At 36.9% G+C, this 17,072-nt stretch overlaps 5 protein-coding genes across 9 annotated transcripts; 3 read left to right on the plus strand and 2 right to left on the minus strand.

Moving 5' to 3' along the window:
• The first annotated feature begins 1,303 nt into the window (after positions 1–1,303).
• On the plus strand, positions 1,304–4,410 carry LOC121761330 (ferredoxin, root R-B1-like). The gene is made up of 3 exons (XM_042156987.1): positions 1,304–2,164; positions 2,423–2,679; positions 4,135–4,410. Exons 1-3 carry the CDS (start codon positions 2,150–2,152, stop codon positions 4,316–4,318), a joined length of 456 nt encoding a protein of 151 aa, XP_042012921.1. The 5' UTR covers positions 1,304–2,149; the 3' UTR covers positions 4,319–4,410.
• A 1,763-nt stretch (positions 4,411–6,173) lies between these two features.
• On the plus strand, positions 6,174–9,603 carry LOC121788745 (glucan endo-1,3-beta-glucosidase 14-like). Of its 3 annotated transcripts, XM_042187367.1 has the most exons (5): positions 6,174–6,518; positions 7,186–8,231; positions 8,323–8,469; positions 9,123–9,265; positions 9,375–9,603. In XM_042187367.1, exons 1-3 carry the CDS (start codon positions 6,476–6,478, stop codon positions 8,380–8,382), a joined length of 1,149 nt encoding a protein of 382 aa, XP_042043301.1. In that variant the 5' UTR covers positions 6,174–6,475; the 3' UTR covers positions 8,383–8,469; positions 9,123–9,265; positions 9,375–9,603. The 3 variants fall into 3 exon arrangements, with proteins under 3 accessions (XP_042043301.1, XP_042043297.1, XP_042043305.1); XM_042187363.1 differs by lacking the exon at positions 9,375–9,603 and having other exon boundaries at positions 9,123–9,337; XM_042187371.1 differs by lacking the exon at positions 9,375–9,603 and having other exon boundaries at positions 6,175–6,518; positions 7,201–8,231; positions 9,123–9,337.
• A 106-nt stretch (positions 9,604–9,709) lies between these two features.
• On the minus strand, positions 9,710–12,149 carry LOC121788762 (probable calcium-binding protein CML48). Of its 3 annotated transcripts, none has more exons than XM_042187379.1 (5): positions 11,675–12,147; positions 11,346–11,392; positions 10,253–10,428; positions 10,133–10,151; positions 9,710–10,032 (listed from the first exon to the last, which is right to left on the minus strand). In XM_042187379.1, the coding sequence occupies exons 1-5, from the start codon at positions 12,012–12,014 to the stop codon at positions 9,925–9,927; spliced, it is 690 nt and encodes a 229-aa protein (XP_042043313.1). In that variant the 5' UTR covers positions 12,015–12,147; the 3' UTR covers positions 9,710–9,924. The 3 variants fall into 3 exon arrangements, with proteins under 3 accessions (XP_042043313.1, XP_042043312.1, XP_042043316.1); XM_042187378.1 differs by having other exon boundaries at positions 11,615–12,139; XM_042187382.1 differs by lacking the exon at positions 10,133–10,151 and having other exon boundaries at positions 9,710–10,034; positions 11,615–12,149.
• A 1,426-nt stretch (positions 12,150–13,575) lies between these two features.
• On the plus strand, positions 13,576–14,163 carry LOC121761348. Its single transcript, XM_042157007.1, has 2 exons — positions 13,576–13,850; positions 13,976–14,163. Exons 1-2 carry the CDS (start codon positions 13,718–13,720, stop codon positions 14,155–14,157), a joined length of 315 nt encoding a protein of 104 aa, XP_042012941.1. The 5' UTR covers positions 13,576–13,717; the 3' UTR covers positions 14,158–14,163.
• Positions 14,164–14,310: 147 nt separating this feature from the next.
• Positions 14,311–16,919, minus strand: LOC121761338 (double-stranded RNA-binding protein 1-like). Its single transcript, XM_042156997.1, has 4 exons — positions 16,787–16,919; positions 15,928–16,110; positions 15,405–15,667; positions 14,311–15,280 (listed from the first exon to the last, which is right to left on the minus strand). Exons 2-4 carry the CDS (start codon positions 16,058–16,060, stop codon positions 14,552–14,554), a joined length of 1,125 nt encoding a protein of 374 aa, XP_042012931.1. The 5' UTR covers positions 16,061–16,110; positions 16,787–16,919; the 3' UTR covers positions 14,311–14,551.
• Between the last annotated feature and the right edge of the window lie 153 nt (positions 16,920–17,072).

Consider the following 17,072-nt stretch of genomic DNA (forward strand, 5'->3'; position numbering starts at 1 on the left):
TCGGATCACAATTGGTCCTATGCTAACTGTTCTGTTAGTTTTTAACGGTCAACGTGTTTAATCCCGATTTTGACCAAATTAAACTGTTAATTACGATTTTTTACTCCCTAATTATATAATTTAATCCCGAGGACCGGCGTGCGCTCACCGTTTTTCTCGCCGATTTGCCGCTCGCCGGCTTCAATGGTTCGGCGAGCGGACCGAGAGCGCCAGGGATCGGCTAGCCGCCATTACAGATGCTCCAAATTATTCTGCGCCACCGGGATTAAATTATATAATTAGGGAGTAAAAAATCATAATTAACAGTTTAATTTGGTCAAAATTAGGATTAAATCCGTTGACCGTTAAAAGCTAACGGAATAGTTAGTGTAGGACCAATTGTGATCCGAGTTGAAATATTCAGGATGCAAAAATTTAAAAGATAAAGTATATGACCAAAATCGTAAAATAGACATATGTTCAGATCTAATTTTTGCCCTTTCTCAAAGGTTTATAAGAATATTAAATCTATTTAATATTTGTAGTAAAAATGAATCGAAGACTTTATCGATGGACGGACTAAAACGAGGAAACGGAATTCCTAATTGTTGTAGGAGGAAATAATAAAGTAGAGTATTTCATTTCTAGAGACTATAAAAATGTATTGGGTGTAAGGAATTCTAAAATTAATCCCACTTCCACAAATTGTTATTGGCTGTAAGAAATTGTAAGAGGAAATTCAGAATAAAGAATAGTAGTAATATTCCACAAAGGAGCTGAGCTAAGAGCATCTCCAGTGACGGCCTTCCGGTAGGACGTCCGGTCGGACACGCGGAAGGGCTATTGGGACGTCCGCCGTTGGGGGGTCGAAGGTCGGATACGGACGTCCCGTGAGGACGTCGGGTGTCCTCGGACGTCCCGGCGACGGGCGGGCGGACGTCCGCCACTGTGGCGAGGGTCGGGCGTCCCGGTCGGACGTCCGATAATTTTTTTTTTTTTTAAAAAAAAAATTCTATATATACGGCTCGTTGAACTTCATTTCATTTGGTTTCCCGTATTTTGCTTTCCCGTACTTTTTGTTTATATTAAAATTAAATTATTGTGATTTTTTTTATTGCGGGATGTCCTAGTGGGAAGGGCGATGGGAAGGGCGGATTATGCAGGGGATGTCCTAGTGATGTGGCAATGGGGTGGGATGTCCTAGTGACGTGGCAGGAGGTGTTTTTGGATGTCCTAGTGGATCCGAATGGGACATCCGCCCACTGAGATGCTCAATGAGCAGGGTGGCACCTGACTATTGTTAGGGTATATCTCGCTCATACGAGTATATAATTACGCACTCTCTACTGTGCCTGCAATAAACATCGATCCCATACTCGTTGCGGCTTTCTCTCTCACTTCACAGCTTCAGGTTTCAAAGCGCTGCCTACTTTTCCTGCTCCTGTTTATCTCTGCCTCCACTTCTTAATCTCAGTAAAGAATTCCGATCAGGCTTTGGATCTTGGAATCCTGTGTGTTGCTATTTGTTTTTGAAGATTTATATTTATTGTTTGTTTTGTATTTGATTAGATTTACGATTTTTGCCTGATGTTTGTGTTTTTGTCTCTTTGTCGTTTACCCGTATGATCTATCGGATTGCGATGTGTTTGGTTCTGGAATTCGACCTTTTTCTTCTTCTTTTGGACTCATTATTGATTGTTGATAGATCGAGCTGATTTTGATTACCATATCTATGCAGAATTGTAGGAGTTTTTCTCAGGTTGTGAATTGAGTTTTTGTCGCCTTAATGCCTGATTTACTGATGACTGTGTAATTAGAGGCTATTTTAAATGAATTAGTGTAAACTGTAAAGCATTGGAGAGTTTGTGGTGTGAATTATTGGCAATAGAGTTGACATTTGAAGGTTTTTAAATTTTTGGAAGTTTGGAACCTTTGAGTCTTTGACATGTGTTTAGATTGTAAGCTGTACAAACTTAACAGTCTTGTTGTGTGTTTGGTTTTCCATGAAAGTAGGACTCTTGTGTATGGTAGGAAAAAGATGCCTTTTGAGATTGGATTAGCTAATCATCTTGTAATGGAGCCTCGAGTAAAGGGCATCGCACTATTTGCTCGCTCTTCTCATATGCTCCAAACATCTAATGCTTCGTTGCAGTAAAATGGATGACCAAATATGGCTTCTGCCATAGTGGCCATCTGCGACTGCCATATACTATATCTTATGTCTTCCATAATTAGTCCCTTTAGGGAGATTACATAGAAATGAATTGATTATGGAAAGAATGCATTTAATTTTTGTATTCTACTTTTTCAGTTTTGTTGATTAATCCTATCTTGACACAGCTAACTGCCCTACCGGCCTTGATGCATTTTCTCTTTAGCTTTGGTTTCACCTGCCATCAGTGAGTTGAAAAAGTGGCTTTTGCAGGAGAATATAGCATGGCAGCTTCCCACCGTTTCCATCTTTGTAAGTGTGCCTCGATGCCAAACCACAAGTGCCTTCATTAAGATCCCATCCTCTTTGGGTTCTCTACAGAGCACCTCTAGAATCTTTGGCCTGAAGGCAAAGCCCGACTACAAAGCAACCGCCATGGCTGTGTACAATGTGAAATTGGTTGGACCAGACAGTGCTGAGTGCGAGTTTGAGGCACCTGATGATTGCTACATCCTTGACTCTGCTGAGTCAGCTGGAGTTGAACTCCCTGAAAAGAAGCTGCGGAAGCTATGAAGAAGAAAGAAGACATTCTAGAGATGTATCTGGAGAAATCTTTCAATTCCTCATTCTTTCATGTCTTCAAATGTAATATGATACAATACATATATTCTCCATTCGAATGATCTAGAACATTGTACTAATCTACTTTTATGCTAAGTTAAACATGCTTTACTTTCTTAATCAAAACAAACTCTGCAAACTCTCTCTTCTTCATTCCATTGAGCAACACGTCTCTCCAAGTACAACGGTAGTCCTCCACTGGCATGCTTGGCTCAATCACAGTTGTAGCTCGTGTGAGCTCTCTGATTGGTTCTTTTGATGTACCAGCCTTTGTCCTCTCTTTTGTCTTATCTATCACCTTGGCTCGTGTGGAGTTGACCACTTGTTTATCACGTGCATCTTGCTTTGTTGTCATACACTGATCACCATGGTTAGTAATCTCAGCATTGCATGCAGTAGCTTGATCAACTTGGCATGCAGCGGCTTGATCAACAGCTTGATCAACTTGATGGTCCAGTGACTTGAGATGCATTATGCCAAGTTGATCAACATCATGATCAACTTGACGGTCCAGTGACTTGAGATGCATTGCAGCTTGATCAGCTTGACGATCACTTCTAACACTCCCATACTCGTGCACAGTGTCGGATCCAAGGGGGCAGGTGGGGGCGGTCGCCCCTACCCGACCGTCCGGAGAGCCTAAATTTTTCATTGAATCAAGTCGAAAATAGCATATCCGCCCCCTCCGTAGAGTGTAGAAATATTTTTGTTTTCAATAAATGTCATATAAAATGTAGTAGTCCAATGGTTTGGTTGTTGGATTTTTAACTAAGATGTTTAGGGTTCAATCCTCAACAAAAACATATTTTTTTTCATTTTTCATTTTTTATTTTATCCATTCATATTTCTTCTTATTATCAAAATAATACCTTTAAATACTTTATGTAATCTAAACTTTTACTAAGTTGCATATATTATGTTGTTATATTTATTCTTTAGTTAAAATCATTTTTAATCTTGTGTTAAAGTCTTTTTTATCCTAAAGTACTTATAATTTGATCTATGCATCTTAATTATTCTCTATGTAACAAAATAAACATTTTAAATATTTTTGAAATATAAATATTTAGTGCTCTACTTATATCACTTTTGTATATAATATTTACAGTAATTTAAAATGTACATATATTTACAATAATTTTATATTTTAAAATGAATAATACATATTTGCAAGCTAAAGCATGTTTATATTTATATATATTTTTTATTTTAAAATGAATAATACATATTTGCAAGCTGAAGCATGTTTATATTTTATTAATGAAGCTAGTGCTACTTAAATATTAATATAATATTTATTTATTTTATTATTAAAAATAATATTAAATTTAATATTTAAATATAAGTTCCGCCCCCGCCATTTTCGGGTCCTGGATCCACCACTGCTCGTGCAGGGCCGGAGCATGCTCCACCTGTGCTGGGAAAATTGTGTCGGGGGCTGTTGACCAGTCCGATGGCTCGTTTCTTGACGACAAACAGATTCAGGATGGCTACCTGCTGACCTGCGTTTCCTACCCGACTTCAGACTGTGTGATTCACACACACAAGGAAAGTGATCTGTATTGATAATTATCATCTCTTTTATATCAAGACATTTAAAAAAGAAACTATGCTCTCTGGCTGTAGTGTTGAATATCCAATCGTGCTTTGTCAATCAATTTCTGTTAGCAAACTCTTTTTTATTGTTGTGCCCATTTTTATGTTGGAAATAGATAAGGGCGTGTTCACTATATATAGATATAGTCCATTACAAAATTAGACAAAATAATAATACTAGTAGTCCAAATAAAGTAATGCCAGTCGACTGAATTGGTATAGTTTGGAGATTCATTAGATTGAATATATTTTAAAACAAAAACAAAAGAAGTTGGTGTTCAAAATTCATGCGTTGGTGTAAACGGCTGGAAATCTACAAGTATCAAAGATAAAGAGATAATACTTGAGCAAATTCCACGGTCTCGATATGATATAGAGAAAAAAAAATAGAAAATTTTTATGGGCCAAAATCTAGGCCCAGTTCAGACTTAGCCTAGAATCTAAATATACACATGAATCCAATAAGCAAAAGAATATGAAATTTAGAAATCCCAGTGAACTTTAGGCATCCTTTTTTTATAGGGATGTAAGAAGAATAAGAATAAAGGGGCTGTAAAAGTTTCCTATATTTGCATTTTATTTTATTGTCGTCTTTTTGTGATGATAAGAGAAAATCGAACTTTATAGGTGTGGGTGTATTTACTTCTGTATGCACATAGGATCATGTTGCACCTGAAATTCTCTCATCAGCATCTACATGGGGTGACACCCCCCAACCCCCCCCCCCCCCCCAAAAAAAAGAACAAAAAAAAGATATTCATAAGTTTTAGGGCCGTGCATTATCTCACAAGATAGTACTATAAATCATACTAGTATCATACTAAAAAAATGAACTCTTACAAACAAATTTGATGGAGGATTATAGTTATAGGCTTCAATAGCATAATGGTAAGTTTGTGGATTCTCTATGTATAGAAAAAAGGCCTTCATTTTAGAACGGTGTTCTGATTGAGTGGTATCAAATCCTTGACAAAATTATGCAAAAAAATCCTCTTCCCTATCACTAAAATATTATCTCCAGCTATCCGTATATGCATACCAAAATAATACTCGTAATTGAGAATCTTTAATATCAAGGTTTCACATAATATGAATTTATATTTATATGGAGTATATATATGGGCATATGGTTGCGATAAATGCTAACTAATTTCCAATCCATAATTTATTCAATTTTGCAGTATGTTAAAATTATCAACACAATACTATATATATATACTTTATATACTTATGTCTTTGTGTTGATATTTAAATTTACATGTTGTATTGATGTTGTATTGATTAAGTAATATCTTTGTATTGATAATTTTAATATGCACTACATGAAAGTTCTGCATTCTAAATTGTAAGTTAGTTTTATTTTAACTCGAACTTATGGGCATATATACCTAAACAAGTAGATTTGTTACTAGATATTTGAGGATACTCCAAATCATGGGAAAATGGCTACTAGTTCAATTATAATTTATAAATAGTACTATATTAGTTTAAGTTGAAGATGAAATATACTACTACTACTATTACCAATTTTGAGATTTCTAATCATTTAAAGTACACTTTTTTTTAAATAAGAATTTAAATAAAAATTTGGTATTGCTCGCTTGCTACTTGCTAGCTACTCACCGCATATTCTAAAGAAAGTATTTTTTATTTTACAATAAAATCTAGAAAAAGGGACCAAATCGAAAAAAAGAAATAAAAAAAAGTGGATTCTTGATTTCAGGGGTATTTCCGGAAATCCACCTGCCTTCGGCTCTTTCAATCTGCCCAACTGTTTACAGGTGCTAAAATTTATCTCATCACACAATTATGATTAAGACTTCAAAAAGTCGGAAAAAAGAAAATTGGAATCAGATTTCATTACAGAAGCAGATGAGTCAAGTTCTCTTACGTGGAAATAAACAACTGGAAAACGTGATAAAAAAAATCTTGTCAACTATGCAGCTTTCTTTCATTTTAATTTGAAAGCAAATTTTCCATAAGCTTCACTTTCACACATTGGTGTGTGAAATCTGATTTATTCTTTTTATACTGCTTATAAATTATTTTAGTTGTATATATATATATACAGACATCAAACAACAAAGCAGTGTCGTGGCAGATTTTCAGAGAGTTGGGCATACGGCTATGGCCACCCTTTGCAGGGTTCTTCTTCTCCTCATTTTTTCAGGTTTTTCTCATTTCAATTTTAAGATGTGATTTTTAGTTCCAGTTTGTTGAAATCTTGAATCTATAAGTCTTGCATGTGGTGTAATAGAAAGAAAAGAGGAATTAAATTCTTGGATTTTGATGTTTTAAGTGATTCAGCAGGGTGTGTTTGTTTTCAAATCTCATAATTATAAATAAAATGTTTTGTTTATTTATTGAGTGTGTTGTGACAGTATATACTTGGTGAAAAGTGAGAAGGGATTTGTTTTCCATTATTCTAATGTGATTGATATATATTTTGCTTGCTGATATTAATTTCACAACTTTCTGTTTGGTGATAGTATTTGTGATTCAATTTGATTCGAAGTGTCTAATTGCCAAATTAAGCAACAAAATCTTGCAAAGTATACAGTTTTTCTGCATTTCTTTTTCATGTCATCAATATTAGTAGTATATTGCAACTTAGGCTCTCTCCATCTCTTAAATTCATTCCATTTGCTAAGTTTACCAATAAAATCTTTCAAAGTTGACAGTCTTTAGTCATTCATTCTCCTATCATCAGATCAATATACTCATTAGTCTCTCTCTGTGTTGGATTCATTCTATTGCTAAATTTACCAATAAATCTTGCTAAGTTTGCAGTTTTTGTGCTTACATATTCCTGTCATCTACATGAGTATCCTTAATAGGTGTGTGTGTGTTAGATTCATTTGTTAGCATCAGAGGTCTCGGAGTGGGAATAAACTATGGCCAGATTGCGAACAATCTCCCTGCCCCATCACGCGTGGCCTTCCTCCTGAGCTCTCTCAACATAAGCAGAGTGAAGCTGTATGACGCGGATCCAACTGTGCTGTCAGCATTCGCCAACACAGAAGTAGAGTTTGTGATCGGGCTAGGCAATGAGTACCTGCAAAAGATGTCCGATCAAGCCCAGGCTCAGGCCTGGGTTGAGCAGCACGTGAAGCCCTACACATCCCAGACAAAGATCAAGTGCATCACCGTTGGTAACGAGGTCCTCACGGGCAACAACACGCAGCTCATGTCGTACCTCCTCCCAGCTATGCAGTCAGTGAATGCTGCTGTCACCAATCTTGGACTAAACAAGGAGATATACGTGACGACGGCCCACTCATTCGGGATCTTGAGCAGCTCGTTCCCGCCCTCTGCAGGTGCATTCAGACAGGATCTTGCAGACTACATCCAAAGCATTCTCAATTTCCACTCACAGACTCACTCACCCTTCCTCATAAATGCTTACCCCTTCTTTGCATATAAGGACAGTCCCAGTGAGATCTCACTTAGCTACGCGCTTTTCCAGCCTAGCCCGGGAATGATAGACACCAACACCAATTTGCACTATGACAACATGTTGTTTGCACAGATTGATGCTGTTTATGCAGCTATCAAAGCAATGGGGCATAATGATATTCAGGTTAAAGTCTCTGAGACGGGATGGCCGTCTAAAGGGGATGCAGACGAGGTAGGGGCTACCCCGGAGAATGCTAAGCTGTATAATGGTAACTTGCTCAAACTGATACAACAGAATCAAGGGACCCCAGCTAAGCCATCCGTGCCAGTCGACATCTATGTGTTCGCGCTGTTTAATGAGGATTTGAAGCCCGGGCCTGTCTCTGAACGAAACTACGGGTTGTTTTACCCGGATGGCACTCCTGTGTACAATGTTGGACTCCAAGGCTACCTTCCTCGTATGGAATATTCATCTTCCAAGAGAAATGTGAGTTTAGATTCGATTACGTTTACGTATAGTATTGTACATGATGCTATGGATGACATGTTTGGACTGATTGGTTGTTTCTTGCTTGCAGGGGATGCATTTCTTGTACTTATTGCTCATTTCCGTTGCATTATTTCGGCGTTTTCTATAGCAAGAAGGGACCTATCACAAGCTTGAAGATGATGGAGTGAACAATGAGGCTTTCAAAAAAATCCTTTGGGTTGGATTAAATTCTGAGGTAATGAAGCTTGTGATCTTGTATTACCTTCAAGTAATTCAAGTGTGTGGAAATGTAGATGAAAATAATGCAGATGATAAGAATATGATGAACATAATGAAATTTGTTGATGACCTAAGTGATTTGATAAGATAAGATTGGTTGGCATTATTGTTTAGTAGATAAGGGGTCTCTGTCAATTGTCATCCTGAATTTAATAATGCATGTTAGTGTGATAGGTTCCTCTCTTTCACTAGAAAAGTCCATATGATGTTGCTTCTTGAAAGAGGCCTCAATCACATTTGTTCCTGTTTTGTTTCTACTCTCTAGTAGTGATCCCACCTAGGGTTCACATTTTGTGTTTTATCATCTCTTTCTACTTTTATTCAAATGGAATATGTTGCCTCAACTTGACTGTGGAGTATCTTTGGATGCTCTACTTTTCGTCTTCGCATACGTCTTGGGCCCGAGTTGGACCGTGACATGTGATTTAATATTTAGGGGTGTGTATTCAGTTATTTGGTCGGTTTTGCCAAACCAAAATAGGGGTGCATATACGGATAGTTGATTCAGTAATAAAACCTTCTTAATAATAGTAATAATCATATTTATGATTTGGTCTGTTCGGCGGGAAAATACCAAAGCCTTCGACACTGAATTTTCCGCTTTTGCAGGTGAAAACTACGAGCTGAAAAGAATTGACACTATACAAGGGCATTCAAGACTTGGTTGTATACTATATGATTCAGATACAGTTTTATTCAACAGCTAATTCATTCATAGAAACTGAGAAATAAAAGTCATCTTTGTGGTTTAGGTATATAACATTGTGGCTTCGGTCCTTTTGTTCATTTTTGTCAACATCAATCAAATACTAATTGAGTGATCAGCCCAACAATTTTCACCCATAAATCTTTTGGTTGCAGCTGAAATCTGAACATTAGCAAGGGCCAACAAAGAAAGTAGCAGAGTGTTTTGTGTTTGATCGCTTACAATCCAATCTTTGCAATAAAAGAATCTGACTAAGGTTTAGATCATAACATGCCCTCTAATCTACCTGTCATTTGTATTTATGATGCAATTGAAAGTAGCTGCAACTGCTCCATTAATGTGAATGGGAGACAAATGTATAGGTATGAGCTTCAAAAGGATGATTAAAACAACTACTATGTCCTTATGCAAATTGGTTTCTGTTACATCAATGAAACATTTAATGACGTGATCTGATGCAGTATCTTAACATTTAATAAACAGTACAGTATCAACAGATCAGATTTCAAATTACTTGTGAACCTTTTTTTACAACAAATAAGAGAAAATATGCAAGCAAACAAATCTGTACCAAACACAAATTTCAAAGAAAATAACTCATCGAAGTGAAAAAACAAAGGTTTGCTCTCCTTTACATGCACAAAGCTCTAGCAGAAAACAAAACCTATGCAAAACCAAATCAAGAATAGTGGGGAGATGGAGATACTAATCTGCAACGAGGAAAGGGATGATCATGGTCATGAAGGCCTCATAAGTTAGTGTCGCTGATCCAGTGTAACGTGTGTCTTTCTCCTTGAATTTTTCTGTCAAACCCTGAAAATGGTTTCAAATTTGATTTAGAATGGCATCTCGTGTTCGGGATTGTAGAGAAAATCATGTGAACGTTAGAAGATCCGTTGAAATTGTTGTTCACCTTTACAATCATCCCACCTCTGAACCAAAAAAAAAGAGAGAAAAACCAATTAAGATCCAGATGTTATAATAGGAACAAAAGCAATTGTTTCTTATGTTTATAAGAACAGTATGAGCTTACTCAATAAAGCTGTCAAAACTTAGCTCTACCGGACGCCTGCTGCCATCATCGTATCTGGAAATCAAAACTTGCAGAACAGAAGGTGGTACTGCATATCCAAGACTATATAGGGCATCCCTCAGTTCCATAGCATCAATTTTCCCACTCCTATCTCGATCAAATCTTTCAAAAATTGCCTAAAATAACGGAGAGAAGTCAACAATTGCATCAAAAAGCCCACTCCTCCGCACACCCCAGGGGATTCCGAGAAAAAAAGCCCCATGGTAATTTTATTAACAGTTAGACATCTGCAGATATGGTTAGGCTCAGATGTCAATATACATATATTTGACCATTAGTTTCATCTATTTCCCCTTGTTGCTTTCTAGTACTAAATAATTCATCAAAAAGCATTGTGAATGCCACTATTTCCAAATTCCCTGGTTACAGAGGATATCTTATTGAATGAAGGAATCATGTTTAAACTAGCAATATTTCTAATTCTCTATCTGCTCCAATCCAGCTCACATGTATATATCAGTGGTTCTAGCTACATTTTTAGACTCGAAAGTAAATACGTTTCGGATACTTAACTCATTTAGTTGCACCTATACACTAGAAATGATTAGACAAAAATAGAACGAGCTTGATCTCAGAGTCAGTAATCTGATATGCAATGACACAAATACAGTATTTTCTAATTACACCTACAACTATTCCCAATTTATATTGAACATACAAATATGGTCCTATAGCTAGGTAGCTATAAAAGGTTAAATCAAATTTCAATACTGCATACCACAAAAGCATATTTAGTCGGTACGACACATTCAATACTGAAAATGCATACGAGTTGAAGAACAGATATGGAAAGCAGTGAAGTGAAGTAAAAATAACAACACACCATCAAGGTTATTGAATCATACGCACACAATAGGTAATACTAGCATTTCTCATTCCATCACTGCGAAACCTTGTTGCTTTACTTGGTTAAACAAACAGTATCTATCAAGACTGCATTTTCGTTAATTGCGAACCGATCATTCCATAACAAAACTAGCCCATATCCTACAAAGTCTAATTTCAGTAGATTTATGATTATACTTGTACTCACCCGCCACTGGCCAAGGCAACTCCAAATAGCAGCAAACTCTTTCGGTCCTGCAAGTTTTACCAATAACCAATACATGATGAAATAGCAATCAAATGTTCCCCCAATTTCCACACAAGAACCCTAACTCAAACAATTTACACAATTATCCAAATAATAATAACGCTGCTCTTCACATGCTCGATTTACCATCGCAAATTAACATCAAGTGAACAAACATTTACTTTCAGGAAAGGAAGTGAAATTTCTAAAATGAAAGAGAAAGAAGCAACCAATTATGGAAGAAGATTCTCGGGGATCTCTGAAGAGAAAAATAAGCAAACGGAGAGTACTAGGGCTGAATCGCGGGTAATTCCAAGAGAGCGCTTGTTGGAGCTCCTTCTCCTCAATGTAACCGTTTTGGTTGGTATCCACCATCTGGAAGCTCCGGATCACATCGGGGTGGGTTCCCGGCGGAAACGAGCTGTAAACGTTCGTCGTCGGAGGAGGGTGGTAATAGCCGTATCCGTGGGGAGACGAACCCGACCCGAAGGAGCCGCTGTGGGTGTGGGTGTGGGCGATCGGAGCATGGGGAGAGGGATTGGGCGGTTGGTACGGGTAGGCGACCCGGGGCTCCTCCGGGTCGGGTGCGGGCGGGGCAGATGGTTTGTTGTCGCCGGAGTAGGACGCCATTTCCACGTTTTTAAATTAGTTTTAATCTTAGGATTGGGATACATATAATCCCCAATTTAATGTGTTTTTTTCAGGCTATATAAATATAGAAGAATACTCAATTCAATTCAAAAGTGTGTTTAGTTGTGAATTCAACATATGTCATAAAACAACACAAAACAAAAACATGAAAGTTTGATCAATTATCTCATACTCTCTCCATTCTTTATTAATTGATTCATTTCTCTTTTGCATAAAAGAAAGAGATGTATACTACATTAAAATTATAAAATAGAGATAATAAAATAAGAAAGAATATAATAAAAGATAATTTTACTTTTTGTCAAAAATAAAAATGACTCAATTAATTTATATAACCTTTTGAAGTGGAAAATGACGCAATTAATAGTCAAAATCCATGACCTTTATGCATATTTATACTCCTTTTTTATATGAGTGGATGACACGAATTTTAATGAAATTTTTGAAAATTATGAATGAGAAAGAAAGAAAAATGTCTAGAATAATGTTAATATATGAAGGTGGCGTTCGGTTTCCTAGATAAAATAATATCAAGATATAATCTAGGATTAAATTGTGTGATTATTTTAGTTATAGGGGTTAGCTATGACTAATTATCCCATAATTATCCATCTAGGATTGAATTGGTGGACTAAATCTCATAAACCAAACACACTACTAATTTAATCCCGATATACAATCTTGCAAACCGAACACCCTCGAATGAGACTATTTTTGTCAATACCATAAAATGAAAAATAACTATTTTTGTCAATACCATAAAATGAAAAATAAGGCTATTTTTTTATGGTAGTAAGTTTCAAAAGTCATGGATCTAAGAATATAAGATTGAGCCAAAGTATTTTGGAGTCCGTATTATACACAATTTCCCCTAAGTCCACATCAGTAGAACAATTGGAAAAAAATTGCTAAAATTATGATATTATTGCCTAGGGGTGCGTTATATTGCTAACTATTTAAGTTGCTAACTCTGTTAACTCATCAATGCAGCGTATTAAAAATGTCAACACGGTGACATTAAAATGTTAACACATTATATTAAAGTTCAACAAAATTATGTGTTGACATTTTAATGTCATCGTGTTGACATTTTTAATACATTGCGTGAATGGGTTAGCAAGTTAGCAACTTAAAAAAGTTAGCGATTGATCACACCACTTATTGGCTATATCTGAAAATTGTGAGATTAACAAAAAATAAACTAATTTTTATGATTAACCAAATTAATGCTTTATTTACACATGATTCTTTCAGCTTTTTTATTTTTAGTACTGATTTATTAAAATTGTATCCAATTACAATCATAGATTATATCAAATATCTTTCATCACAGATAGATGACTACCAAGGTCAAATGATGTTATGAGAATGGATCAATCATTGAGGAAATTAAGTTGAATCGTTCCCTCCAAGTATATGTTTGTACCTACAGTTGACTCCACTTCTTGCAGCACAAGAACAAAGCCTTTTTTATATGCATACATGCAATATTTATTATTGATACCAACAATATCATAATCATTTAACAGAACTAGTTGACATTTTGTCATAATTCCAGGGCAAGCTTCGATCATCAACAGCTCAAACCACCATCTATAAATAGTCTCATTCATAAACACACAAACCACTGCTTCAGAAAATGGCCAAAAAAACAATATATCAATATTCAAGCGTCGCAATCAATGGAGTTATTTTCAGTAGATTCTGATTGTGAAAAGATGAAGAGAATGAGAAGTTCTTGGCACAACGTTGTCGTTCTTGTTGGGTTCCTTCTAGCACTCAATTTAGCAGCATTTTTTGCTGAATTATCACAAGGTATACTTCAATTTTATGTTATTTAGGTGTTTCAAAAGTGATCAAGATTTGTAAATAGTTTGATTTCAAGAAATGCAGAATGAATCAAGACTGATGACAATGTGCTTACATAAAACCATTTGCAGAAACTGTGAGAAGAAGTGTGAACAAGTGCCTCATCACCCTGGGAGTCAAGTTCCTCAACTTCTGCATTGCCAAATCCACGCAGTTCAGATATGCTGGTCCTCTACAAGCTCAGCCATCGTTCATGCCACTCGTGTTCTGGTACACACTGGCGCGGTCTGTCTCATCTCTGTATTCTTCATAGTTTCCGGTCTGGAATATCCGCACGGATGATAGAACATCAACCATCATCTGCTGAGCCAAATACAAGAATGGTTGGATTGCAAACAGAGCCACTCACGAGCTATTTGGATCTTTATACAATCATTCAACATTAAAAATGTAAAAGTTTCCAAAATGTCACTGAACCTGCACAGCCTGTTTGATGCAAATCACATGAATAAGTCTGAGTTAATTTGTTACAATTCCTAAGCGTCATCAAAATACAGGCTGCCATGATTAAGCTAAAGTTCAATCCATGGCCTAATAGATCTTTGATACAAATTTTCATTGCCATACCCCACCATAGTAGCAAGTACCTAATTGACAAATATGAAAATCTATCCGCAATCCATATCGTAGGTTAGAAGCTCTCTTAATCAGTTAGCATCAGTTACTGGAACTCCAGCATTTTCCAGATGTCCATCGTGTGTGCTGCATGTATTAATCCCAGAATCTCCATGGGAGCTGACAACAAGCGGCTGCTCTTGTCTTTGCCTTTCCTCATGCATATCCGATACACCATTCATTTTGCCTTGGGTTTCGACAGCAAAAGCTGCATCCACTTGTGATCCTCCCTGTCCAATTGTATCAACCCCAACACCAAAAGCCGCATTTGGCTCAGAGCTCACAGCATCTGTGAAAGTTGACCCTACTCCAGCCTGGCCATCTGCACTGACCTCCAAAGGAGCTGTACCTCCAGCAGCGTCATCTTTCATCCCAGGCCGCCTCTTCTTCCGATACTGTTTCTTGAGCCGACCTTTCTTTGGCTTCAGGGATGCTTTAGTCTCCTGACTGTTGATTGCAAGATCAGATGCCTTCTTTTTGTGTGGGATAACGGTGTAAATTGTGTTGCCTGTGGTGTGATCTTCGGCGACGGGCACTGCAGTCTGAATGGCTAGCAAGGCCGTCCTGGCAGCTTTTATTTCAGCCTCTTTCTTTGTGCCTGCTGAAGCTCCAATATACTTGATACTCCCAATTTCAACGACGCAGGAATACATGGGCACTTTGCCTTCTCTCTCTTCCTTACGGCAGTCATACAGAGGAATAGCATAGTTCATCTTTTGAGCATATTCTTGCAACAAGTTCTTGCACAAGCCCGTCTCATGCTGAAATAAAATCAAAAGTGAAGTCAAGCAGGTTCCTACAAAAATATAAAGGAAACAGACAACAAATCATCCATTTTATATAGACATGTTTATAATTTGCAACAAAGCAATATAAGACAATTACCACAGGTTGGGATATCCCGCAATTAACATTGTTGGATTTGGAGAGCTCTATGAGAGCAACTTCAGCAGCTGACTGCTCTGCTGCCTTCCGGTTGAAAAATCCAGGCAGAGAATCATATCTAACATTGTTCACAACAACGGCTGATTTAAAAATAGGCTCGTGAGAAGGGCCTTCCTTGATAGTTTCATAAACTGGAGTGATTAATCCCATTTTCTGACAATATTCTTGCAGTTGGCTCTTAAAGACATAACAGTTTGAGACACCTGGAAAAACACCAATGAACATGAGAATCTAGATCATTATCAGAAATTGAGTCTTGAATTGTTAACAAGAATATACTATTAAGAATGTTAAAAAAGTTAGGAAGAAAATTTCATAACAATTATCAAACATTTCTCATATACTAGTATCTAGTAGAGTTTCATGGTAACTCATCAAAAAATTGTACTCCACTATATAAAACTCATGAACTGCCAACTATATAAAACTCATGAACGGCCAAGAAGAGTGCGAACTATATTACTTGGAGATTTATCTTTCTCTCGTGATTCCTGATTGGTGCCATTGACCTCCTGAGCTGGAGGGGCTGGAGGGGTGTAAGATGTTCCAGTCACAATTTCAACACTACCATCAACATCAATCTGACCAGCTTCCATCTGAAATACTTTCAGGTTGTCCTGATCCGTTCGAGACTACTCCTTTTTTTCTGTAATTCAATCAACCATTAAAGATCCATAATCACAGCATCTAGGAATATTCAAAGAGAAGTTAAGAAGAAGCAATTAGGCAGGGCAGGCATACGTCCCGAATTTGACTGTGCACTTTTCAAAGATTATAGTATACAAATCAAATGCATCTTCACGAATCACAATAGTTTACTTAATTTGGGCCTTGCACAATGATTAGAGAAAACAATCCGAGATGGAATGAGTGAGAAGCCTAAAGTCTTTCCTAAAGCAACCAAATTCTCTAAGAACTGAAAACAAATCCATTTTCCATTAAAATTTCCCAAAACACCAACATCCCTAAATTCGAAAAAGGACTTCAGTAAAATCTCCAATTACTCAGCAAAAATGGAGAACCCTGAATTTCAAGATTTCTACACCACAATGAGAACTCTTCAAAAGTGTAATCCATACTTCAATAAGGTCGATCATTTCAACTCATCCAAAAAAACAGAATAAAGGCATTAGAAATAATCAGAGAAAATAGGAAAAGAAAATACTCCTTGCTCATGTCCAAGCACAAATGTTAAACGTGTTCATAGCCCTTAATACCGAAAAAGAAGCATCATATACACATAGCAACACTTAATACACCATTTAGAGATAGCCTTTTCCAGCTCTACTTCATGAATTAGGAGGCGATAAAGTAAACTTTACCGGAGATTAAGAGGAGTGGGGGTCGACGGAGGCTGAGATGGAAAGGGCAGGGGTAGCTGTTCCTCAGAGTTTGGGCATGGCTCACTAATATAGTACAACAGAGATTGGCAGTGAGCAGCAATCAACAGAAACGCCCACCATTAAAATGAACGACCTTTTTCTTTGATGTTTATCTGTGCTTCATAGGCCCAAATTCTGCATACGGCCCATCTATTAAGGCCCACTTCATATACATATATAAATATTGTTCGTTATATCCTTTCTTTTTCTTTCCTCTTTTCAATAT

This window comes from Salvia splendens, chromosome 2, assembly GCF_004379255.2.
Source record: "Salvia splendens isolate huo1 chromosome 2, SspV2, whole genome shotgun sequence".
Classification (NCBI taxonomy): domain Eukaryota; kingdom Viridiplantae; phylum Streptophyta; class Magnoliopsida; order Lamiales; family Lamiaceae; genus Salvia; species Salvia splendens.